The sequence below is a fragment of the Salvelinus namaycush genome, chromosome 30 (assembly GCF_016432855.1).
Source record: "Salvelinus namaycush isolate Seneca chromosome 30, SaNama_1.0, whole genome shotgun sequence".
Taxonomy (NCBI): domain Eukaryota; kingdom Metazoa; phylum Chordata; class Actinopteri; order Salmoniformes; family Salmonidae; genus Salvelinus; species Salvelinus namaycush.
Window position 1 is genome coordinate 7,752,450 of NC_052336.1, and position 24,406 is coordinate 7,776,855.

Sequence of the window (24,406 nt, forward strand, 5' to 3'; positions counted from 1 at the left end):
ATGTAAACAGCTTGCCCGCTCCATAGAAAGTTGCTATATCCTCACTGATTGGTGAAGTAATTTAATGTCGAGCTAAATGTTTAAAAAAAAGTCAATTTCAGAGTTTATACAGGAACAGAAAGGAATGGTATTAATCTTTGCTTTTTGTTGGGTTCGAACCGGTTCAGAACTTTGTTTTGCTGGTCGGAACAAAAAAATGTATGGTTCTAGTCAGAACAAAACAATTGGAAAATAATGTTGGTTCCAACCCCTGGTAGAGAACAAGCAAAATGATCAAAGTCTGAAATGACAAGGATTCTTAATGCAACGTAACACACAGGGTGGTAGCAACATGATGGAACTAACAAAACACAACACAGGGAAACACACGGTTGGTAAAGATGCAGGGTTGGTTCCATGCAGAAGAAGACATTTCATAGGAGCTGATTAGTAATTAAGAGTCTGTACATCATTCATGCCTTCAACCTTCAACCCATACGGAGGCTAACCTAGTTTAGCTTCAACATGCTAGTTAGATTACCAATGCTATGTAGGCTAACCTAGCTTAGCTTAATTACCATGCTAGTTCGATGACCAATATTACGCAGGCTAACCTAGCTTAGCGTCATCATCATACTAGTTAGCAGGCAGCTTATGCCGCCTTCGCCACTTACAGTACAGTACAGGTTAGGCATCGCCCGGCGTGCAAAACAAGCAGACCCATTGCTACTGAAGCAAATCTAGTTTTATCACCTACATAATATATCATTAATATAGATTCAATATCAGCCAGCCATCATCAACTATATTATCCTATCCAATAAAAAGCCTCCGCTCAGTCTTGCTCAATCCCCATTGGTCAGCGTGGCCACGCATGCTCTGCCTCACGATGCAAAGGACACATCTGATTGGTTACCTGAGCCGATTTAGGAGCTCATTGGCTTCTAGTGGTTTATGCAAGAACCTGGGAGATCTGCGCAAAACAGAGAGAGGAGTTCACACACACATACAGATCTCACACACACTGAGTGTACTCATGGAGTACATCAGACATACTGGTGGGGAGCTTGTACTGTAATGAGTCCTCTGTGGACCTCTGGGGGGAGGAAGGGAACGAGGGAAGGGGGTGACAGACAGGGGGGAGGGAAAGCGAAAGAAAGAAAATGAAAGAACGTGAGAGAGAAAAAGAAGGAGATAGAGGGGGAGGGAAAGCGAAAGAGAAGGGGAGAGAGAAAGAGATAGAGGGGGAAGGAAAGAAAAAAAGAGAAAGTGAAAGAGAGAAAGGGAGAGAGAGAAAGCGAGAAGGAGAGGGAAAGCGAAGAGAAGGGGAGAGAGAGAAAGCAAGAGAGAGAGGAGATACAGAGAGAGAGAGAGGAGATACAGAGAGAAGGAGATAGAGGGATGGGGGAGGGAAAGCAAAAGAAAAAAAGAGAGAGAGAGAGAAAGAGAGATGTACCTGTTGGTCTCTTTGAGTCCTAGATAAGCCTGAGTGATTGCACCAGAGTCCTTCATCTTATGGACATCCTCTGCATAGTGCACTGGCTCTGTCATTGTCTCCTGGAGAGAGGGATGACATGGAGGGGGATGAGAGAGGAAAAGAACCACATTCACATGTAGAGAAGACACAACAGAGCATCAGGCAGAGAACAGAGACATTATGACACTATTATTCCACTTTAATCTTGACCCATCCAGTATTGTGAATCTAAAGACAATACATACGGTGGTGTTACATGCAAATAAATCAGTGGCACGTGTGTATGTGTTTAAGCTAGTCATTCCCAGAGCATGCAGTCAGCAGAGTTCTAGTACCTTCTCATCCTTTAGGAAGGCATGGCAGGAGAGAGAAGAGAGGAGAGAGGGATAGAAGGAGAGAAGAGACTGGAGTGTTAGAAGCATTGATAGTGCAGTGGACAGACATGAAAAGGTTTCACGTGTGTGTATGTGTATATATATCTGCGAGACTGTGTGTATATATGCGTGTCTGTGCATGGGTCAGTGTGCATGTGTGTGTGTTTGCACATGTCCGTGTACGTGTGTGTGTGTGTGTGTGTGTGTGTGTGGGTCCCTCCATGTCTCCTACCTTGTGCTGCATGGCCTCCTTCTGTGAGACCAGTTGAGATCGTAGAATCAGCACCTCCTCTTTCCGCACCTCCAGCTCCTCGCACGAGGAGTTCAGTTGGTCCATGAGAACTTTGTAGGGTGGACTTCCTGGTGCCCCCGCCCCAGCGCCTGCATTACCCAGCAGGCTCTGCCTCATGGCGGTCAGGTCGTGCTTCAACTTCTTGTTCTCGGAATCCAGCTCCTGGCGCTGTGGATTAAAGATGGATACCGCCGGCGGCAGACAGAGAGTTAATACACACCCATAGAGATGGAAATGTCAATGCTAAAATGGGTTATATCCATCTAGAGATCTCTAATCATCTATGTATACAACACACTCACCCAGAAAATCCAGTCCCAAAATCAACCCCTAGCCCCATGATGGGCAACTGGCGGCCCCCGGGGCCCTTGAGCCACGAGCTGTTGCCCACCTAAGTCCTAGCCCCTACCCACTACCGTAGATATGAGTAGATTGGATATCTATACAATACCTTGAGAGACTCGTACTCCAGTTCTGCTCCACGTGATTTCTTATGCTCCTCATCATCCTGACAGACAGAGAGGTCCGACAGTAAAGTAAGTAAGACTGTGGTTGTAATACAGCATAGTATTGTAGTAATATTGTGTATTACTGTGGCTGTACCCTGACTCTAGCCCGCTGGAACTGCTCCTCCTTGTTTTCTAGCTCGTTGCGGAGAGAGGATTTCTCCTGCTCCAGCTCGGTCACGCGCTTCTGCAGCTTCAGAGTCAGAGACGTGTCCATGCCCCGGGTCACATCCTGTCACAACAGGAAGTGAGGTCAGAGACAGGAATGACACTGACAGGTGGAGCTTTGGGGAATCGTCGTGGGCATTAAAGACATTAGCTGTCAATCCTAAAACATTACAGAAAGTGTTTTACTGAATGACGACCAATTCTGCAGGGTTGTAGTTGTAATAACTGTTAAAATAACTACAGAACAGGTTGAAGCAACATAAACAAGTTTTTTGTAACATTTTCTAATGGTGAGAGGAAGTTCCTTTCTAAGTCCCGCCCCACTCACTTCTCCATGTCGGGAACTTTCTTCTGATTCGGCGAACTCGGAGTTGTAGGTGCACTCTGATCCGTTGCTGCTGTGGGTGGAGTCTGTTCTCCTGTGGCCGGGCTTGGGCACGCTCTGGAGAAAGGAGGGGCAAGGGGACATTAGTGTGTGTTTGTTTGGTGTGTGTCCGTGTAGTATGGCGGGGCAGTGTGGCGTGTGTGTAAGTATGTGTGGTCTGGTTTGGTCCAGTGTTTGTGAGTGTGTGTGGTCTGGTTCGGTCCAGTGTTTGTGTGTGGTCTGGTTCGGTCCAGTGTTTGTGAGTGTGTGTGGTCTGGTTCGGTCCAGTGTTTGTGAGTGTGTGTGGTCTGGTTTGGTCCAGTGTTTGTGAGTGTGTGTGGTCTGGTTTGGTCCAGTGTTTGTGAGTGTGTGGTCTGGTTTGGTCCAGTGTTTGTGAGTGTGTGTGGTCTGGCTCGGTCCAGTGTTTGTGAGTGTGTGTGGTCTGGCTCGGTCCCGTGTTTGTGAGTGTGTGGTCTGGTTCGGTCCAGTGTTTGTGAGTGTGTGTGGTCTGGCTCGGTCCCGTGTTTGTGAGTGTGTGGTCTGGTTCGGTCCAGTGTTTGTGAGTGTGTGTGGTCTGGTTCGGTCCAGTGTTTGTGAGTGTGTGTGGTCTGGTTCGGTCCAGTGTTTGTGAGTGTGTGTGGTCTGGTTCGGTCCAGTGTTTGTGAGTGTGTGTGGTCTGGTTCGGTCCAGTGTTTGTGAGTGTGTGTGGTCTGGTTCGGTCCAGTGTTTGTGAGTGTGTGTGGTCTGGTTCGGTCCAGTGTTTGTGAGTGTGTGTGGTCTGGTTCGGTCCAGGTTTGTGAGTGTGTGTGGTCTGGTTCGGTCCAGTGTTTGTGAGTGAGTGTGGTCTTGTTCGGTCCAGTGTTTGTGAGTGTGTGTGGTCTGGTTCGGTCCAGTGTTTGTGAGTGTGTGTGGTCTGGTTCGGTCCAGTGTTTGTGAGTGTGTGTGGTCTGGTTCGGTCCAGTGTTTGTGAGTGTGTGTGGTCTGGTTCGGTCCAGTGTTTGTGAGTGTGTGTGGTCTGGTTCGGTCCAGTGTTTGTGAGTGTGTGTGGTCTGGCTCGGTCCAGTGTTTGTGAGTGTGTGTGGTCTGGCTCGGTCCAGTGTTTGTGAGTGTGTGTGGTCTGGTTCGGTCCAGTGTTTGTGAGTGTGTGTGGTCTGGTTCGGTCCAGTGTTTGTGAGTGTGTGTGGTCTGGTTCGGTCCAGTGTTTGTGAGTGTGTGTGGTCTGGTTCGGTCCAGTGTTTGTGAGTGTGTGTGGTCTGGTTCGGTCCAGTGTTTGTGAGTGTGTGTGGTCTGGCTCGGTCCAGTGTTTGTGAGTGTGTGTGGTCTGGTTCGGTCCAGTGTTTGTGAGTGTGTGTGGTCTGGTTCGGTCCAGTGTTTGTGAGTGTGTGTGGTCTGGTTCGGTCCAGTGTTTGTGAGTGTGTGTGGTCTGGTTCGGTCCAGTGTTTGTGAGTGTGTGTGGTCTGGTTCGGTCCAGTGTTTGTGAGTGTGTGTGGTCTGGTTCGGTCCAGTGTTTGTGAGTGTGTGTGGTCTGGTTCGGTCCAGTGTTTGTGAGTGTGTGTGGTCTGGTTCGGTCCAGTGTTTGTGAGTGTGTGTGGTCTGGTTCGGTCCAGTGTTTGTGAGTGTGTGTGGTCTGGTTCGGTCCAGTGTTTGTGAGTGTGTGTGGTCTGGTTCGGTCCAGTGTTTGTGAGTGTGTGTGGTCTGGTTCGGTCCAGTGTTTGTGAGTGTGTGTGGTCTGGTTCGGTCCAGTGTTTGTGAGTGTGTGTGGTCTGGTTCGGTCCAGTGTTTGTGAGTGTGTGTGGTCTGGTTCGGTCCAGTGTTTGTGAGTGTGTGTGGTCTGGTTCGGTCCAGTGTTTGTGAGTGTGTGGTCTGGTTCGGTCCAGTGTTTGTGAGTGGTCTGGTTCGGTCCAGTGTTTGTGAGTGGTCTGGTTCGGTCCAGTGTTTGTGAGTGTGTGTGGTCTGGTTCGGTCCAGTGTTTGTGAGTGTGTGTGGTCTGGTTCGGTCCAGTGTTTGTGAGTGTGTGTGGTCTGGTTCGGTCCAGTGTTTGTGAGTGTGTGTGGTCTGGTTCGGTCCAGTGTTTGTGAGTGTGTGTGGTCTGGTTCGGTCCAGTGTTTATGAGTGTGTGTGGTCTGGTTCGGTCCAGTGTTTATGAGTGTGTGTGGTCTGGTTCGGTCCAGTGTTTGTGAGTGTGTGTGGTCTGGTTCGGTCCAGTGTTTGTGAGTGTGTGGTCTGGTTCGGTCCAGTGTTTGTGAGTGTGTGTGGTCTGGTTCGGTCCAGTGTTTGTGAGTGTGTGTGGTCTGGTTCGGTCCAGTGTTTGTGAGTGTGTGTGGTCTGGTTCGGTCCAGTGTTTGTGAGTGTGTGTGGTCTGGTTCGGTCCAGTGTTTGTGAGTGTGTGTGGTCTGGTTCGGTCCAGTGTTTGTGAGTGTGTGGTCTGGTTCGGTCCAGTGTTTGTGAGTGTGTGTGGTCTGGTTCGGTCCAGTGTTTATGAGTGTGTGTGGTCTGGTTTGGTCCAGTGTTTGTGAGTGTGTGTGGTCTGGTTCGGTCCAGTGTTTGTGAGTGTGTGTGGTCTGGTTCGGTCCAGTGTTTGTGAGTGTGTGTGGTCTGGTTCGGTCCAGTGTTTGTGAGTGTGTGTGGTCTGGTTCGGTCCAGTGTTTATGAGTGTGTGTGGTCTGGTTTGGTCCAGTGTTTGTGAGTGGTCTGGTTCGGTCCAGTGTTTATGAGTGTGTGTGGTCTGGTTCGGTCCAGTGTTTGTGTGTGGTCTGGTTCGGTCCAGTGTTTGTGAGTGTGTGGTCTGGTTCGGTCCAGTGTTTGTGAGTGGTCTGGTTCGGTCCAGTGTTTATGAGTGTGTGTGGTCTGGTTCGGTCCAGTGTTTGTGAGTGTGTGTGGTCTGGCTCGGTCCCGTGTTTGTGAGTGTGTGGTCTGGTTCGGTCCAGTGTTTGTGAGTGTGTGTGGTCTGGTTCGGTCCAGTGTTTGTGAGTGTGTGTGGTCTGGTTCGGTCCAGTGTTTATGAGTGTGTGTGGTCTGGTTCGGTCCAGTGTTTGTGAGTGTGTGTGGTCTGGCTCGGTCCCGTGTTTGTGAGTGTGTGGTCTGGTTCGGTCCAGTGTTTGTGAGTGTGTGTGGTCTGGTTCGGTCCAGTGTTTGTGAGTGTGTGGTCTGGTTCGGTCCAGTGTTTGTGAGTGTGTGTGGTCTGGTTCGGTCCAGTGTTTGTGAGTGTGTGTGGTCTGGTTCGGTCCAGTGTTTGTGAGTGTGTGTGGTCTGGTTCGGTCCAGTGTTTGTGAGTGTGTGGTCTGGTTTGGTCCAGTGTTTGTGAGTGTGTGGTCTGGTTCGGTCCAGTGTTTGTGAGTGTGTGTGGTCTGGTTTGGTCCAGTGTTTGTGAGTGTGTGTGGTCTGGTTTGGTCCAGTGTTTGTGGTCTGGTTTGGTCCAGTGTTTGTGGTCTGGTTTGGTCCAGTGTTTGTGAGTGTGTGTGGTCTGGTTTGGTCCAGTGTTTGTGGTCTGGTTTGGTCCAGTGTTTGTGAGTGTGTGTGGTCTGGTTTGGTCCAGTGTTTGTGGTCTGGTTTGGTCCAGTGTTTGTGGTCTGGTTTGGTCCAGTGTTTGTGAGTGTGTGTGGTCTGGTTTGGTCCAGTGTTTGTGGTCTGGTTCGGTCCAGTGTTTGTGAGTGTGTGTGGTCTGGTTTGGTCCAGTGTTTGTGAGTGTGTGTGGTCTGGTTTGGTCCAGTGTTTGTGGTCTGGTTTGGTCCAGTGTTTGTGGTCTGGTTTGGTCCAGTGTTTGTGAGTGTGTGTGGTCTGGTTTGGTCCAGTGTGTGTGGTCTGGTTTGGTCCAGTGTTTGTGGTCTGGTTTGGTCCAGTGTTTGTGAGTGTGAAAATGTTGACATGCTATGCGTTAGCCTCCTACCACAGAGAGAGTGATTTCTTCCTTGAGGTCGTCGTAGCGTTCCTCCAGTCTCAGGTGTTCTGTAAGGAGGTTCTGGTAGCGAGACCTCTCCTCGTTCAGATCGCTCTCCAACTGCTGAGTCTCCTCCGCTAATGCACGAGTCATTTTCTCTGAAAGGGGGAGGAGGTGGAGATGGGGAGGAGAGAGCACAGAGAGAAGAAGGGAAAGGGGGAGGAGGTGGAGATGGGGAGGAGAGAGCACAGAGAGAAGAAGGGAAAGGGGGAGGAGGTGGAGATGGGGAGGAGAGAGCACAGAGAGAAGAAGGGAAAGGGGGAGGAGGTGGAGATGGGGAGGAGAGAGCACAGAGAGAAGAAGGGAAAGGGGGAGGAGGTGGAGATGGGGAGGAGAGAGCACAGAGAGAAGAAGGGAAAGGGGGAGGAGGTGGAGATGGGGAGGAGAGAGCAGAGAAGAAGGGAAAGGGGGAGGAGGTGGAGATGGGGAGGAGAGAGCACAGAGAGAAGAAGGGAAAGGGGGAGGAGGTGGAGATGGGGAGGAGAGAGCAGAGAAGAAGGGAAAGGGGGAGGAGGTGGAGATGGGGAGGAGAGAGCACAGAGAGAAGAAGGGAAAGGGGGAGAGAGAGGAGAAAGAAGACAAGTTCAGCACGTGTGGGGAACGTATCATCAATTCTCTGTATGGAACTTCAACAATGAATGTGATTGATCTAAAAGTATTAACACGGAATGTGATTGGTCTAAATATAGTAACAGTGAATGTGATTGGTCTAAAGCTAGTGAATGGTTGGGTACCTGTCATCTGCTGGCTCTGTTCCTTGATCATTCGGTTCAGGTCGTCTTTCTCGGTCTTCAGCAGACCATTCTGCTGCTTCAGCTCTGCTACCATCTTCACACACAGGAGAAAATACTTCAATCAAGTCTACCACAGCCTATTGGTCCAGTAATCCATCAATCATGTGATTTGAGAACACTAGCAGATCTGGGTCAAATAGTTTCAAATACTTAAAGGTGTACTTGATTTGCTGGACCAGTGTGCAGAGGTGGGGGCGTTTTAGAACATTTCCATTGGTTCCAGTGTACAGGGTGAAACAAATCAAGTGCATCTTCAGTATTTGACAGATGTTCTGTATCTGACTTAGGTCTGGACTGTCGGGACATTGGGGTTTAGTTGATTTCACTGGGCTTCTGGAGGACTGCTCTACTGTACTGCACAGCTAGCACTAGTCTACCTGCTATTAACTACACAACCATACCACACGAGTCTACCTGTCTCACCTACACACCCACACTACACTAGTCTACCTGCTATTAACTACACAACCACACTACACGAGTCTACCTGTCTCACCTACACACCCACACTACACTAGTCTACCTGCTATTAACTACACAACCACACCACACGAGTCTACCTGCTATTAACTACACAACCACACCACACGAGTCTACCTGTCTCACCTACACACCCACACTACACTAGTCTACCTGCTATTAACTACACAACCACACCACACGAGTCTACCTGTCTCACCTACACACCCACACTACACTAGTCTACCTGCTATTAACTACACAACCACACCACACGAGTCTACCTGTCTCACCTACACACCCACACTACACTAGTCTACCTGTCTCACCTACACACCCACACTACACTAGTCTACCTGCTATTAACTACACAACCACACCACACGAGTCTACCTGTCTCACCTACACACCCACACTACACTAGTCTACCTGCTATTAACTACACAACCACACCACACAAGTCTACCTGTCTCACCTACACACCCACACTACACTAGTCTACTTGTCTCACCTACACACCCACACTACACTAGTCTACCTGCTATTAACTACACAATCACACTAGTCTACCTGTCTCACCTACACACCCACACTAGTCTACCTGCTATTAACTACACAACCACACTAGTCTACCTGTCTCACCTACACACCCACACTACACTAGTCTACCTGTCTCACCTACACACCCACACTACACTAGTCTACCTGTCTCACCTACACACCCACACTACTCTACCTGTCTCACCTACACACCCACACTAGTCTACCTGTCTCACCTACACACCCACACTACACCAGCCTACCTGTCTCACCTACACACCCACACTACACTAGTCTACCTGTCTCACCTACACATCCACACTACACTAGTCTACCGGTCTCACCTGCACCAAGGCAATGGCCTCCCAGCCCGCCATATGCCCAGTCTGCAGTAGATTCCCCTGGGTCCTAAACCGTTGAACCACGACACACATTACACATTCTTATACAAACTTGTCACACTTCTATAGGGCCACTATGGGAACGATGTATGAAAGGGAGCCATTTAACTGAAATATATCTGAGAAGTGACTGGAGGAGATAAGATGAAGAGATGACTAGAGTGAGCCGTTTTCTATCCCACCACCCTCCTCATCCCTCACCTTTTCCATCTCATCCCTGTACTTGGTAGCCCAGTCCTCTATGGTCTTCTTCTCTTTCTGGGTGGTGGTCAGCTCCTTCCTCAGCCTCTCCAGCTCCTCCAGAAGGGAAGTGACACGGTTGGCGTTGTTCTTGGCTTCCTCTTCTATCCCCTTCAGCTTAGACACCTCTACCTTCAGCTTGTCACTCTCCACCGCGTGGGACGTCTCCAGACAGCTCAGCCGCTCGCTAGTCACACGGTTGTCTTTAGCCTGGGAGAGAGAGAGATCATGTTAATGTAATGTGTGAAGATGCATATTCTGTTCGAGCAGTCACTCTTGGAGGAGAGTTTGTTATCCAGCAGCACAAAGATCCAAAATGGCCACCTGGTTTCTACAGAGCCCCACCTGTTCATCTAACCTCCTCTGCAGCTGCATGATCTTATTCTCCATGCCAACGTTAAGTTTCTTGAAATGTTCAACGGAGCGGGCCTCGATTTTCAGCTTCTTCAGCTCTTTCTTGGCCTTCATCCTCCTGATGCAGCACTGCAGATAGACGATGGCTCGCAGGGATCGCTTGTACCGCTGTCTGGCCAGCCAGCCACGCACGTGTTTCTGGATGAACACAGCTTTGTGGTTACGCAGCAACTGTGGAGAGAGAGGGAGAAAGAGAGAGTTAGTTCCTGTGAATGTAATGTGAGAATTCTGGTGTTCCTGAGCTGTTATTGGTCTCCTGGGCTTCATCTTGCTGTTAATCCACAACAACAAGAGATCTATCTAGTGTCTACTCTTCTACCTAATATAACAGACGAGTGATGTCAGAGACACAGAGAGAGAGAGACACAGAGAGAGAGAGACAAACAGATATCCTGGCAGGGTTATGTTAAAGAGGTCAGCTGTGTGTGTCAGTCAGTGGGACAGTCCCTTACTACTGCCATGTCACCTGACCCTAACATGGCCCCAGTGACCAAAGAGACATCAGCCTAGTTCTCTCCCTAACTCCCAGTAACCAGAGACACCAGCCTAGTTCTCTCCCTAACTCCCAGTAACCAGAGAGACACCAGCCTAGTTCTCTCCCTCCCAGTAACCAGAGACACCAGCCTAGTTCTCTCCCTAACTCCCAGTAACCAGAGACACCAGCCTAGTTCTCTCCCTAACTCCCAGTAACCAGAGACACCAGCCTAGTTCTCTCCCTAACTCCCAGTAACCAGAGAGACACCAGCCTAGTTCTCTCCCTCCCAGTAACCAGAGACACCAGCCTAGTTCTCTCCCTAACTCCCAGTAACCAGAGACACCAGCCTAGTTCTCTCCCTAACTCCCAGTAACCAGAGACACCAGCCTAGTTCTCTCCCTAACTCCCAGTAACCAGAGAGACACCAGCCTAGTTCTCTCCCTCCCAGTAACCAGAGACACCAGCCTAGTTCTCTCCCTAATTCCCAGTAACCAGAGACACCAGCCCAGTTCTCTACCTAGCTCCCAGTAACCAGAGAGACACCAGCCTAGTTCTCTCCCTAATTCCCAGTAACCAGAGACACCAGCCCAGTTCTCTACCTAGCTCCCAGTAACCAGAGAGACACCAGCCTAGTTCTCTCCCTAATTCCCAGTAACCAGAGACACCAGCCCAGTTCTCTACCTAGCTCCCAGTAACCAGAGAGACACCAGCCTAGTTTTCTCCCTAACTCCCTGGCAGTGGTTCAGGTATGAGGGTGACCCAAGTCCATCCAACGTTGAACTGGAGTTATTTATAAACCACACTGCTGACAGACATGCAGGACAGCTGTGCTATTAGCTGGCAGTGCTAGGTGTGTGTGTGTGTTGGTTCTTCTATCCAAATCTCCACAAATGTCCCTCCACAAAGAGAGTAAAACAAGAAACATGTAGTGTGTGTATACTGTATGTGTCTCTCACCCCTTGGTATTTCTGTCGGGCCATGTATGCTCTGAGGATAGTCTGCATGACCAGGGCAGCAGCCTGCTTCTGTAGGTACAGTTTCCTCTGAACACACATCCTCTGGAACTTCTGGATAGTGATGGCTGCCAGGGTCTGACGCATGTACTTGACCAGACTGGGGCAGGGAGAGAGTGAGAGAGGGGGACAGAGGAGGCAGGAGAGAGGGAGAGGGGAGGGAGAGAGGCAGGGGAGAGAGAGAGGGGAGGCAGGAGAGAGACGTGGGACAGAGGAGACAGAGAAGGTAGGGGAGAAAGAATGTATTCAGGGTAATTGGTGAAAAATGCTGTTGAATTACCATAATTTACCCACCAATAACCTCCAACTGATCCGATTAACAAATCAATCAAATCACAAATAGATATTTATAAAAATGTTCCCACTTCCTACAATACATCAGACAATTCTGATTTGCTCCTTTTCAGGAAGTCATACAGTCTAAACTACTTTTATCTGCATCGTGATTGTCCAGAGGGTGCTGAGTGACAGGTGTGTGCTCCACTGACCAGCGGGCCTGGTGTCCGCGGGTGTATCTCTGGATGGTGATGGCAGCATGCTTCTTGCGGAGGTACTTCTTGCGTACCAGCCAGCAGCGGATGGTCTTCTGGATGCGGACGCACGCCTTCCTCAGCTTATCAGCTCTCAGCTTCTCCAGGTAGGCAACCTGACCAGCCCTGAAGAAGATCTTCGTCTTACCAAACTGGTACTTGTCCTGGTCCTGGAGAGAGACAGAGAGAAACATCCTGTTTTAGGGGATCAGTTTGAGCAAGGTGAGGTCCAGAATTGCTCATAAATCAGGGATGGGCAACTCCAGTCGTGGTCCTGATTGGTGTCACACTTTTGCCCCAGCTAACAAACCTGACTCATCATGCAGTTAGTTTAATCAGCTGGGTTTGCTAGGGATGGGGAGAATGTGTCTCACCCCTCCGGCCCCCGAGAACTGGAGTTGACCATCTCTGACATAAATAATTGGGACGGAAGATGATTTGTAGATCTTTGATTCTGCGCAGTCTGATTGCAATGTAGTTGATCTCAAACAGGCCTGACCTCTAACCCCTGACCCCTCATACCTGCACCAGTTTCTCCAGGACATTCCTACAGGTCAGCCTCCTGTCCGACAGGACGTCCTTCTGCTTCATCAGAACCCGGTAACGACTGAAGAACTCCTGGTAGGTCCACCTGGATGGGAAGCCTGCGGCTGAGATGCGGATGGTTTCCAGAACACCACAGGCTCTGAGCTGCTGCACCGCTCGCTTAGGGTCAAACCTAAAGACAACATTCACCTAACGTTAGGGTCAGACCCACACACAACATTCAGCTCAACCTAAAGACAACGTACACCTAACATTAGGGTCAAACTTAAAGACAATATTCCACTAATGTTAGGGTCAAACCTAAAGACAACATTCCACTAATGTTAGGGTCAAACCTAAAGACAACATTCACATAGTTAATCCAACCATACCAGCCAGACCTGGAGAGAACCATTCAGCCTCATGACATCACAATTACATTCACCTAACATCATCTTGCCAAGTCAGATGGTACTATGGCAACTTAACCAGAGTAGCATGCAGATACTCACGTGAAGGGGAACTTGAGGTCGTTGGGCTTGATGCAGCGAACATAGTGAGGAGTGGTCGCATTCAGAGTCTCCATCAACATAGCCAGAGAGTTCCGGAACTACAGGAGGAGAGGAGAGAGGGAGAAGAGAGGACAGAGGAGAGAGGGAGAAGGGAGGACAGAAACAGAGGACAGAGGAGAGAGAGAAAAGAGAGGACAGAGGAGAGAGGGAGAAGAGAGGACAGAGACAGAGGAGAGAGGGAGAAGAGAGGACAGAGACAGAGGAGAGAGGGAGAAGAGAGGACAGAGACAGAGGGAGAAGAGAGGACAGAAACAGAGGACAGAGGAGAGAGAGAGAAGAGAGGACAGAGGAGAGAGGGAGAAGAGAGGACAGAGACAGAGGAGAGAGGGAGAAGAGAGGACAGAGACAGAGGAGAGAGGGAGAAGAGAGGACAGAGACAGAGGGAGAAGAGAGGACAGAGACAGAGGAGAGAGGGAGAAGAGAGGACAGCGACAGAGGAGAGAGGGAGAAGAGAGGACAGAGACAGAGGAGAGAGGGAGAAGAGAGGACAGAGGAGAGAGGGAGAAGAGGACAGAGGCAGAGGAGAGAGGGAGAAGAGAGGACAGAGGAGAGAGAGAGAAGAGAGGACAGAGACAGAGGAGAGGGAGAGAAGAGAGGACAGAGGAGAGAGGGAGAAGAGAGGACAGAGACATAGGAGATAGGGAGAAGAGAGGACAGAGACAGAGGAGAGAGGGAGAATAGAGGACAGAGGCAGAGGAGAGAGGGAGAAGAGAGGACAGAGGAGAGCGAGAGAAGAGAGGACAGAGACAGAGGAGAGGGAGAGAAGAGAGGACAGAGGAGAGAGGGTGAAGAGAGGACAGAGACATAGGAGATAGGGAGAAGAGAGGACAGAGACAGAGGAGATAGGGAGAAGAGAGGACAGAGACAGAGGAGAAAAACATTTCAGCTATTCTGACTCTGGTTGGCAAGTCCCAACCCTGGTCTGAGTGTCCGTAGGTGTGTGTGTCTATGATCAGTCTACCTGGCAGCCAACAGTCTTCTTGTGCTCCTTGCTGCTTGCTCCAGCAGATCTGATCTGTTTTGGTTTGACACTGAGTCGTGTTCGACCTCCTGGAGCGGTCCCTGTCGGACTGGTCACTTTCTCCTCATCCTGAAACAGCTCCACTAGCAGGTCCAACTACACACACACACACACACAAACAAACATTACTACAAATAAGACACTGTTCTTAATTGACTTATATATATATATATATGACTTGTATAAATAAAAAGGTAGCAGCATCCAACAGACAGTTACGTCACAAACTTGCTCAGCTAATAGTTTGCATTGTTAGCCATAGGTATCTGTGGGAGGCTTATTCATACCATCCTTTCTATCTAACAATCTAAAATGACAACAAAGAACATTGTACATGTTATGGTTCAAGGAGAAAGCGATTGGTTATTGTGTTCTCTGTATTGTGGTTGGTTAAGATGGGGAGAGGGCCACAGTGCAGCCCCCCCCCCCCCCCCCCGGGGTAGTCTCCAGTGCTGCAGGGTCCGTTCAGCCCCCCCCCCCGGGTATCTCCAGTGCTGCTGCGTCTGTTCAGCCCCCCCCCCCCCCGGGGTAGTCTCCAGTGCTGCAGCGTCCATTCAGCCCCCCCCAGGTAGTCTCCAGTGCTGCTGCGTCCGTTCAGCCCCCCCGGGGTAGTCTCCAGTGCTGCTGCGTCTGTTCAGCCCCCCCCCCCCTGGGTAGTCTCCAGTGCTGCAGCGTCCGTTCAGCCCCCCCCAGGTAGTCTCCAGTGCTGCTGCGTCCGTTCAGCCCCCCCCGGGGTAGTCTCCAGTGCTGCTGCGTCTGTTCAGCCCCCCCCCCCCCCCCCCTGGGTAGTCTCCAGTGCTGCAGCGTCCGTCCAGCCCCCCCCGGGGTAGTCTCCAGTGCTGCTGCGTCTGTTCAGCCCCCCCCGGGGTAGTCTCCAGTGCTGCAGCGTCCGTTCAGCCCCCCCCCGGGGTAGTCTCCAGTGCCGCTGCGTCCGTTCAGCCCCCCCCGGGGTAGTCTCCAGTGCTGCTGCGTCTGTTCAGCCCCCCCCCCCCCCGGGGTAGTCTCCAGTGCTGCTGCGTCCGTTCAGCCCCCCCCCGGGTAGTCTCCAGTGCTGCAGCGTCCGTTCAGCCCCCCCCGGGGTAGTCTCCAGTGCCGCTGCGTCCGTTCAGCCCCCCCCCCCCCCCCCGCCACATACTTAAGTGCCATTTGAGCTGATGTGAGACCACGGTGAGGAAGAATGAATGGTGTGGGTTAGTAAGATAGAGGGTTAGAAAGATAGAAAGAACTAACGAAGGTTGAGACAGAAAGAGGGTAAATGAGGAGGGCAGCATGTTTACCTTTAGCTGTTTAACGGTTGTTGTCATGACGGGACAGACACATGGACAACAGATGTAAAACAAACAACACAACGACAAAATAAAGATTAACCAAAAATGAAAGAAACCTAGGAATTCAAAATAATTTCAGTACACACATCTAAAACATATTCAAAGTATAATTGATATAAAAGTAGAAATGCAAATCAAAGGGCCATCAGAACAGGCAGGGTAGGTGTCATGGTGTCTGCGGACCAAGGCTGTTTGTAATGATAACACGGCATCAGACCATAGACGTGGCACAATGTCTGACGGCTCAGACAGCAGAACACATGACTGAGCCGTCTCTTCGCTGATGGTAGGCACAGAAGGAATGTGTGTTTATTGTCGACACAAACACACACAGAACCATGAGGATGGGTTGAAATGCTAGATTTCTATAGCTTCATTCTCATTAAAGAGTCATTATCACTTCTACACCATTACTGGTTAGTCAAGCTGGTTTCCATGGCAACACACACGTACACACACATACACGCACACAGTATTGCCATGGATGATTGTTCCAGTGTAGTTAACCCTGTGTGTGTTTAAGGTGTTAGGGGTTAAAGGAGTGTTTTAACCCTTACCCCTCTCTGCTGCTGCTGGCCTCTACAACAGAACAACGGGCAGAGTGAGTCTTTATACACACACACGCATACACACACACACTGCAAGGCCTATTTGGTGGACAGAAAATGTCTCCAACTGTGTGCACATCATCATTACACCACATGGACAGCTGATGGTGCTGTTTCTCCTGACCTTCACTGGGTTCCCTGTCGGAGGTCATTCAGTGAGACAACACAGACTGTCAAACATACGCACTAATGAGAAAGTCATCAAATGTGTGTGTGTTACCTGTTGAATGTGCAGTGCGTGTGTGTGTTACCCATTGAACGTGCAGTGTGTGTGTGTGTTACCCATTGAATGTGCAGTGTGTGTGTGTGTTACCCATTGAATGTGCGGTGTGTGTGTGTGTGTTACCCATTGAATGTGCGGTGTGTGTGTGTGTTACCCATTGAACGTGCAGTGTGTGTGTGTGTTACCCATTGAATGTGCAGTGTGTGTGTGTGTTACCCATTGAACGTGCAGTGTGTGTGTGTGTTACCCATTGAACGTGCAGTGTGTGTGTGTGTTACCCATTGAACGTGCAGTGTGTGTGTGTGTGTTACCCATTGAACGTGCAGTGTGTGTGTGTGTGTGTGTGTTTGGCAGGGACACACACCTTGCTGGCCTTCAGGACATTGATCTGCTCTTCATTCACTGTGTCCTTGTTCTTCTCCAGAAAGCCATCACACTGGTACTGCACCTGGACACAACAGTTAGAAAATAAAGTCATTTTGCTGACACTTTTATCCAAAGTGATTTTCAGAACTGTCAATTTTGACTCAGATTATCAATCAGAACTGTCAACTTTGACTCAGATTATTGTCAATTTTGACTCAGATTATCAATCAGAACAGCATTCATTTTATTCATAGAGTGAACCCGCTCACTTCCCTCTCTCTGTAACCGGACACTGAGACTAAAACAGAACTCAGCAGTACTGGGTCAGCCAAGACATCAACACTGCACACACAACACACAGTGATCAGTACCTTGTCAGCGAAGTGCTGTATGATGAAGGCTTTGTTGGACATGCGAGGTTTCTCAAACAGAGAGCAGGTCTTCAGATGGGTGTTATACAGCTTCTGGGCCCACGAGTCATCTGAACCTTTAGGCATCTGGACACACAGAACACTGGTTCACACTAGTTACTCTGGATGTGTGTGTGTCTGTGTTATGGGTGTCTGTGTGCACCTCTGCATTATGTATGTATGTATGTATGTATGTATGTATGTATGTATGTATGTATGTATGTATGTGTGTATGTATGTACAGTGGGGCAAAAAAGTATTTAGTCAGCCACCAATTGTGCAAGTTCTCCCACTTAAAAAGATGAGAGAGGCCTGTAATTTTCATCATAGGTACACTTCAACTATGACAGACAAAATGAGAATTTTTTTTCCAGAAAATCACATTGTAGGATTTTTTATGAATTTATTTGCAAATTATGGTGGAAAATAAGTATTTGGTCAATAACAAAAGTTTATCTCAATACTTTGTTATATACCCTTTGTTGGCAATGACAGAGGTCAAACGTTTTCTGTAAGTCTTCACAAGGTTTTCACACACTGTTGCTGGTATTTTGGCCCATTCCTCCATGCAGATCTCCTCTAGAGTAGTGATGTTTTGGGGCTGTTGCTGGGCAACACGGACTTTCAACTCCCTCCAAAGATTTTCTATGGGGTTGAGATCTGGAGACTGGCTAGGCCACACCAGGACCTTGAAATGCTTCTTACGAAGCCACTCCTTCGTTGCCCGGGCGGTGTGTTTGGGATCATTGTCATGCTGAAAGACCCAGCCACGTTTCATCTTCAATGCCCTTGCTGATGGAAGGAGGTTTTCACCCAAAATCTCACGATACATGGCCCCATTCATTCTTTCCTTTACACGGATCAGTCGTCCTGGTCCCTTTGCAGAAAAACAGCCCCAAAGCATGATGTTTCCACCCCCATGCTTCACAGTAGGTATGGTGTTCTTTGGATGCAACTCAGCATTCTTTGTCCTCCAAACACTTTTTGTCCTTTTTTACCAAAAAGTTATATTTTGGGTTCATCTGGCCATATGACATTCTCCCAATCTTCTTCTGGATCATCCAAATGCTCTCTAGCAAACTTCAGACGGGCCTGGACATGTACTGGCTTAAGCAGGGGGACACGTCTGGCACTGCAGGATTTGAGTCCCTGGCGGCGTAGTGTGTTACTGATGGTAGGCTTTGTTACTTTGGTCCCAGCTCTCTGCAGGTCATTCACTAGGTCCCCCCGTGTGGTTCTGGGATTTTTGCTCACCGTTCTTGTGATCATTTTGACCCCACGGGGTGAGATCTTGCGTGGAGCTCCAGATCGAGGGAGATTATCAGTGGTCTTGTATGTCTTCCATTTCCTAATAATTGCTCCCACAGTTGATTTCTTCAAACCAAGCTGCTTACCTATTGCAGATTTAGTCTTCCCAGCCTGGTGCAGGTCTACAATTTTGTTTCTGGTGTCCTTTGACAGCTCTTTGGTCTTGGCCATAGTGGAGTTTGGAGTGTGACTGTTTGAGGTTGTGGACAGGTGCCTTTTATACTGATAACAAGTTCAAACAGGTGCCATTAATACAGGTAACGAGTGGAGGACAGAGGAGCCTCTTAAAGAAGAAGTTACAGGTCTGTGAGAGCCAGAAATCTTGCTTGTTTGTAGGTGACCAAATACTTATTTTCCACCATAATTTGCAAATAAATTCATAAAAAATCCTACAATGTGATTTTCTGGATTTTCTTTCTCATTTTGTCTGTCATAGTTGAAGTGTACCTATGATGAAAATTACAGGCCTCTCTCATCTTTTTAAGTGGGAGAACTTGCACAATTGGTGGCTGACTAAATACTTTTTTGCCCCACTGTATGTATGTATATATCTATTATGTATATGTGTGTGTGTGTGTGTATGCGTATGTGTGCCTCTGCATTATGTGTGTGTGTGTGTGTGTGTCTGTGTTATGGGTGTCTGTGTGCGCCTCTGCATTACGTATGTATGTATGTATGTATGTATGTATGTATGTATGTATGTATGTATGTATGTATGTATGTATGTATGTGTGCCTCTGCATTATGTGTGTGTGTGTGTGTGTGTGTGTGTGTGTGTGTGTGTGTGTGTGTGTGTGTGTGTGTGTGTACCTTGCACTCTTCGTCCAGCAGGTCTAGTACCCCCATCTTGGCCTCTATGAGGTTGATACATGGCTGGTTATCATAGAAGTCTATCAGAGTCCAGGGAATCTGCTCCTTCAAATACTCCTCCTGCTCCAGCTTGAACACATGCTGTAGATAGGAGAGGGGAGGAGAAAGAGGAGAGGAAAGGAGCGGAGGGGAGGAGAGAGAGAGGAGTGGAAAGGAAAGGAGGGGAGAGGATAGGAGAGGGGAGGAGAAAGAGGGAGATGAAAGGAGAGGAGGGGAGAAGAGAGGGGAGTGGAAAGGAAAGGAGGGGAGAGGATAGGAGAGGGGAGGAGAAAGAGGAGAGGAAAGGAGAGGAGAAGAGAGGGGAGTGGAAAGGAGAGGAAAGGAGAGGGCAGAGGAAAGGAAAGGAGAGGGGAGAGGAAAAGGGAGGGGAGAGGAGAGGAGAGGGGAGGGGAGAAGAAAGGAGAGGAGAGGAGAGGAGAGGAGAGAGAAGGTCAGCATGTACAGAGAGGATCACATTGTTACTCTGCATCAATAACCAAAGATATCAAACTATTTATATTGTTATTTTGGAATACTTTTACACACTAACAGGGTTATTTAGACAACGGCACCACAGGAGTTCAGTTTCAGACAGGACACACACACTTTTCTCACCATGTTAAACTGCTGTTGCAGTTTCTCGTTAGCATAGTTGATACAGAACTGTTCAAAACTGTTGATCTCAAACGTCTCAAACCTGGAGAGCAGAGGAGAGGTCAGAGAGTGACTGTCTCTCACACACACACACACACACACACACACACACACACACACACACACACACACACACACACACACACACACACACACACACACACACACACACACACACACACACACACACACACAACCCACCCATAGATATCCAGGACTCCTATGAAGGAGTGCTGTTTGACGGTGGCGCGCAGAGATTTGTTGACATGGTCCACGATCCAGTTGAAGACTTTGGCGTAGATGTGTTTGGCGAGCGCGTCGCGGGCATTGGAGGCTTGCAGCCGAGGGATGGGCTTGATGTAGGTCTCCTGGGCTGTCTTCAGCTTCTTGTGGCACAGCCAATGAGACATGTCCTGGTAGGTCACGCCCATCAGCTCACAGAACACCGTCAGGTGGCGGTTATTGGGCTGAGAGAGAGGGATTCATGGTCATTTCAATCAATTGCTCAATTCGTCTTTCTGCTATTCTTTCCATCTCCTTAAACCTTCTTAACCATCTTGGAGAAGGTCCAAGGTCCCTCCCCTCAGACCTTCTTCTCCAATGGGTTTTGAGAAGGAGGTGAGGATAGAGGATGCGAGGAAGTGAGTCAAGACGATTTGAGAAAGAGTCAATCATTAGGAGAGGTCAGAGGTTTAATAATAGAGGTTAGAGGTCAGAGAGGTTGGAGGTGTCTCCTTACAGGTATGATGCTGCTGTCAGAGTCTCGGTCCTTGATCTCCACGTTGCCCAGATGTAAGATGGCAGCCAGGACCTGGAACAGCCCCTTCTGGTTCAACTCGTTGATGCCTGAACACAAACACACACAAAATAATACTATCAAAATCAACACTACACTAAAAACCAAAATGGGACAGAGTAAATGACTGCCTGGGAAATGTTCGTGTGTGTGTGTGTGTGTGTGTGTGTGTGTGTGTGTGTGTGTGTGTGACCAAGGACAGTAGGGTATCTTAGCGCTAAGAGCATTGGGCCAGTAACCGAAAGGTAGCTGGTTTGAATATACAAGTCGACAAGGTGAAAATCTGTCTATGTTCACTTGAGAAAGACACTAAAACCTAATTTACTCCAGGGGCGCAACACTACTATGGCTGACCCTGTAAAACAGCACGTTTCACTGCACCTATCCAGTGTATGTGACAATTAAACCTAGTTGTGTGTGTATATATTACCTAGCAGTGAGAAGGAATGTCAGGTGTGTGTGTGTATATATTACCTAGCAGTGAGAAGGAATGTCAGGTGTGTGTGTGTATATATTACCTAGCAGTGAGAAGGAATGTCAGGTGTGTGTGTGTATATATTACCTAGCAGTGAGAAGGAATGTCAGGTGTGTGTGTGTATATATTACCTAGCAGTGAGAAGGAATGTCAGGTGTGTGTGTGTATATATTACCTAGCAGTGAGAAGGAATGTCAGGTGTGTGTGTGTATATATTACCTAGCAGTGAGAAGGCATGTCAGGTGTGTGTGTGTATATATTACCTAGCAGTGAGAAGGCATGTCAGGTGTGTGTGTGTATATATTACCTAGCAGTGAGAAGGAATGTCAGGTGTGTGTGTGTATATATTACCTAGAAGTGAGAAGGAATGTCAGGTGTGTGTGTGTATATATTACCTAGAAGTGAGAAGGAATGTCAGGTGTGTGTGTGTATATATTACCTAGCAGTGAGAAGGCATGTCAGGTGTGTGAGTGTATATATTACCTAGCAGTGAGAAGGCATGTCAGGTGTGTGTGTGTATATATTACCTAGCAGTGAGAAGGAATGTCAGGTGTGTGTGTGTGTATATATTACCTAGCAGTGAGAAGGCATGTCAGGTGTGTGTGTGTATATATTACCTAGCAGTGAGAAGGCATGTCAGGTGTGTGTGTATATATTACCTAGCAGTGAGAAGGAATGTCAGGTGTGTGTGTGTATATATTACCTAGCAGTGAGAAGGCATGTCAGGTGTGTGTGTGTGTATATATTACCTAGCAGTGAGAAGGAATGTCAGGTGTGTGTGTGTGTATATATTACCTAGCAGTGAGAAGGCATGTCAGGTGTGTGTGTGTATATATTACCTAGCAGTGAGAAGGCATGTCAGGTGTGTGTGTGTATATATTACTTAGCAGTGAGAAGGCATGTCAGGTGTGTGTGTATATATTACCTAGCAGTGAGAAGGAATGTCAGGTGTGTGTGTGTATATATTACCTAGCAGTGAGAAGGAATGTCAGGTGTGTGTGTGTATATATTACCTAGCAGTGAGAAGGAATGTCAGGTGTGTGTGTGTGTATATATTACCTAGCAGTGAGAAGGAATGTCAGGTGTGTGTGTGTATATATTACCTAGCAGTGAGAAGGAATGTCAGGTGTGTGTGTGTATATATTACCTAGCAGTGAGAAGGAATGTCAGGTGTGTGTGTGTATATATTACCTAGCAGTGAGAAGGAATGTCAGGTGTGTGTGTGTGTATATATTACCTAGCAGTGAGAAGGCATGTCAGGTGTGTGTGTGTATATATTACCTAGCAGTGAGAAGGCATGTCAGGTGTGTGTGTATATATTACCTAGCAGTGAGAAGGAATGTCAGGTGTGTGTGTGTATATATTACCTAACAGTGAGAAGGAATGTCAGGTGTGTGTGTGTATATATTACCTAACAGTGAGAAGGAATGTCAGGTGTGTGTGTGTATATATTACCTAGCAGTGAGAAGGAATGTCAGGTGTGTGTGTGTGTATATATTACCTAGCAGTGAGAAGGAATGTCAGGTGTGTGTGTGTATATATTACCTAGCAGTGAGAAGGAATGTCAGGTGTGTGTGTGTATATATTACCTAGAAGTGAGAAGGAATGTCAGGTGTGTGTGTGTATATATTACCTAGCAGTGAGAAGGCATGTCAGGTGTGTGTGTGTATATATTACCTAGCAGTGAGAAGGAATGTCAGGTGTGTGAGTGTATATATTACCTAGCAGTGAGAAGGAATGTCAGGTGTGTGTGTATATATTACCTAGCAGTGAGAAGGCATGTCAGGTGTGTGTGTGTATATATTACCTAGCAGTGAGAAGGCATGTCAGGTGTGTGTGTGTATATATTACCTAGCAGTGAGAAGGCATGTCAGGTGTGTGTGTGTATATATTACCTAGCAGTGAGAAGGAATGTCAGGTGTGTGTATATATATTACCTAGCAGTGAGAAGGCATGTCAGGTGTGTGTGTGTATATATTACCTAGCAGTGAGAAGGCATGTCAGGTGTGTGTGTGTATATATTACCTAGCAGTGAGAAGGCATGTCAGGTGTGTGTGTGTATATATTACCTAGCAGTGAGAAGGCATGTCAGGTGTGTGTGTGTATATATTACCTAGCAGTGAGAAGGCATGTCAGGTGTGTGTGTGTATATATTACCTAGCAGTGAGAAGGCATGTCAGGTGTGTGTGTGTATATATTACCTAGCAGTGAGAAGGAATGTCAGGTGTGTGTGTGTATATATTACCTAGCAGTGAGAAGGCATGTCAGGTGTGTGTGTGTATATATTACCTAGCAGTGAGAAGGCATGTCAGGTGTGTGTGTGTATATATTACCTAGCAGTGAGAAGGAATGTCAGGTGTGTGTATATATATTACCTAGCAGTGAGAAGGAATGTCAGGTGTGTGTGTGTATATATTACCTAGCAGTGAGAAGGAATGTCAGGTGTGTGTGTGTATATATTACCTAGCAGTGAGAAGGAATGTCAGGTGTGTGTGTGTATATATTACCTAGCAGTGAGAAGGAATGTCAGGTGTGTGTGTGTATATATTACCTAGCAGTGAGAAGGAATGTCAGGTGTGTGTATATATTACCTAGCAGTGAGAAGGCATGTCAGGTGTGTGTGTGTATATATTACCTAGCAGTGAGAAGGAATGTCAGGTGTGTGTGTGTATATATTACCTAGCAGTGAGAAGGCATGTCAGGTGTGTGTGTGTATATATTACCTAGCAGTGAGAAGGAATGTCAGGTGTGTGTGTGTATATATTACCTAGCAGTGAGAAGGAATGTCAGGTGTGTGTGTATATATTACCTAGCAGTGAGAAGGCATGTCAGGTGTGTGTGTGTATATATTACCTAGCAGTGAGAAGGAATGTCAGGTGTGTGTGTGTATATATTACCTAGCAGTGAGAAGGCATGTCAGGTGTGTGTGTGTATATATTACCTAGCAGTGAGAAGGAATGTCAGGTGTGTGTGTGTATATATTACCTAGCAGTGAGAAGGAATGTCAGGTGTGTGTGTGTATATATTACCTAGAAGTGAGAAGGAATGTCAGGTGTGTGTGTGTATATATTACCTAGAAGTGAGAAGGAATGTCAGGTGTGTGTGTGTATATATTACCTAGCAGTGAGAAGGCATGTCAGGTGTGTGAGTGTATATATTACCTAGCAGTGAGAAGGCATGTCAGGTGTGTGTGTGTATATATTACCTAGCAGTGAGAAGGAATGTCAGGTGTGTGTGTGTGTATATATTACCTAGCAGTGAGAAGGCATGTCAGGTGTGTGTGTGTATATATTACCTAGCAGTGAGAA

The 24,406-nt window shown here is 48.0% G+C and overlaps 1 protein-coding gene across 1 annotated transcript in view; it reads right to left on the minus strand.

Moving 5' to 3' along the window:
* Positions 1 to 24,406, minus strand: part of myo5aa (myosin VAa) — a 79,431-nt gene that overhangs the window by 12,056 nt on the left and 42,969 nt on the right. The window contains exons 9-29 of the mRNA XM_038969556.1: positions 20,567 to 20,673; positions 20,029 to 20,294; positions 19,789 to 19,870; positions 19,135 to 19,275; positions 16,978 to 17,103; positions 16,605 to 16,688; positions 14,022 to 14,177; positions 13,001 to 13,098; positions 12,486 to 12,681; positions 11,922 to 12,133; positions 11,377 to 11,533; positions 9,877 to 10,116; positions 9,493 to 9,741; positions 7,832 to 7,925; positions 7,047 to 7,195; positions 3,086 to 3,238; positions 2,726 to 2,839; positions 2,574 to 2,630; positions 2,063 to 2,290; positions 1,792 to 1,800; positions 1,436 to 1,536 (exon numbers count right to left, since the gene is read on the minus strand). Of these exons, the coding sequence (XP_038825484.1) occupies positions 1,436 to 1,536; positions 1,792 to 1,800; positions 2,063 to 2,290; positions 2,574 to 2,630; positions 2,726 to 2,839; positions 3,086 to 3,238; positions 7,047 to 7,195; positions 7,832 to 7,925; positions 9,493 to 9,741; positions 9,877 to 10,116; positions 11,377 to 11,533; positions 11,922 to 12,133; positions 12,486 to 12,681; positions 13,001 to 13,098; positions 14,022 to 14,177; positions 16,605 to 16,688; positions 16,978 to 17,103; positions 19,135 to 19,275; positions 19,789 to 19,870; positions 20,029 to 20,294; positions 20,567 to 20,673 (3,019 nt within the window). The remainder of the gene's footprint in view (positions 1 to 1,435; positions 1,537 to 1,791; positions 1,801 to 2,062; positions 2,291 to 2,573; positions 2,631 to 2,725; positions 2,840 to 3,085; positions 3,239 to 7,046; positions 7,196 to 7,831; positions 7,926 to 9,492; positions 9,742 to 9,876; positions 10,117 to 11,376; positions 11,534 to 11,921; positions 12,134 to 12,485; positions 12,682 to 13,000; positions 13,099 to 14,021; positions 14,178 to 16,604; positions 16,689 to 16,977; positions 17,104 to 19,134; positions 19,276 to 19,788; positions 19,871 to 20,028; positions 20,295 to 20,566; positions 20,674 to 24,406) is intronic.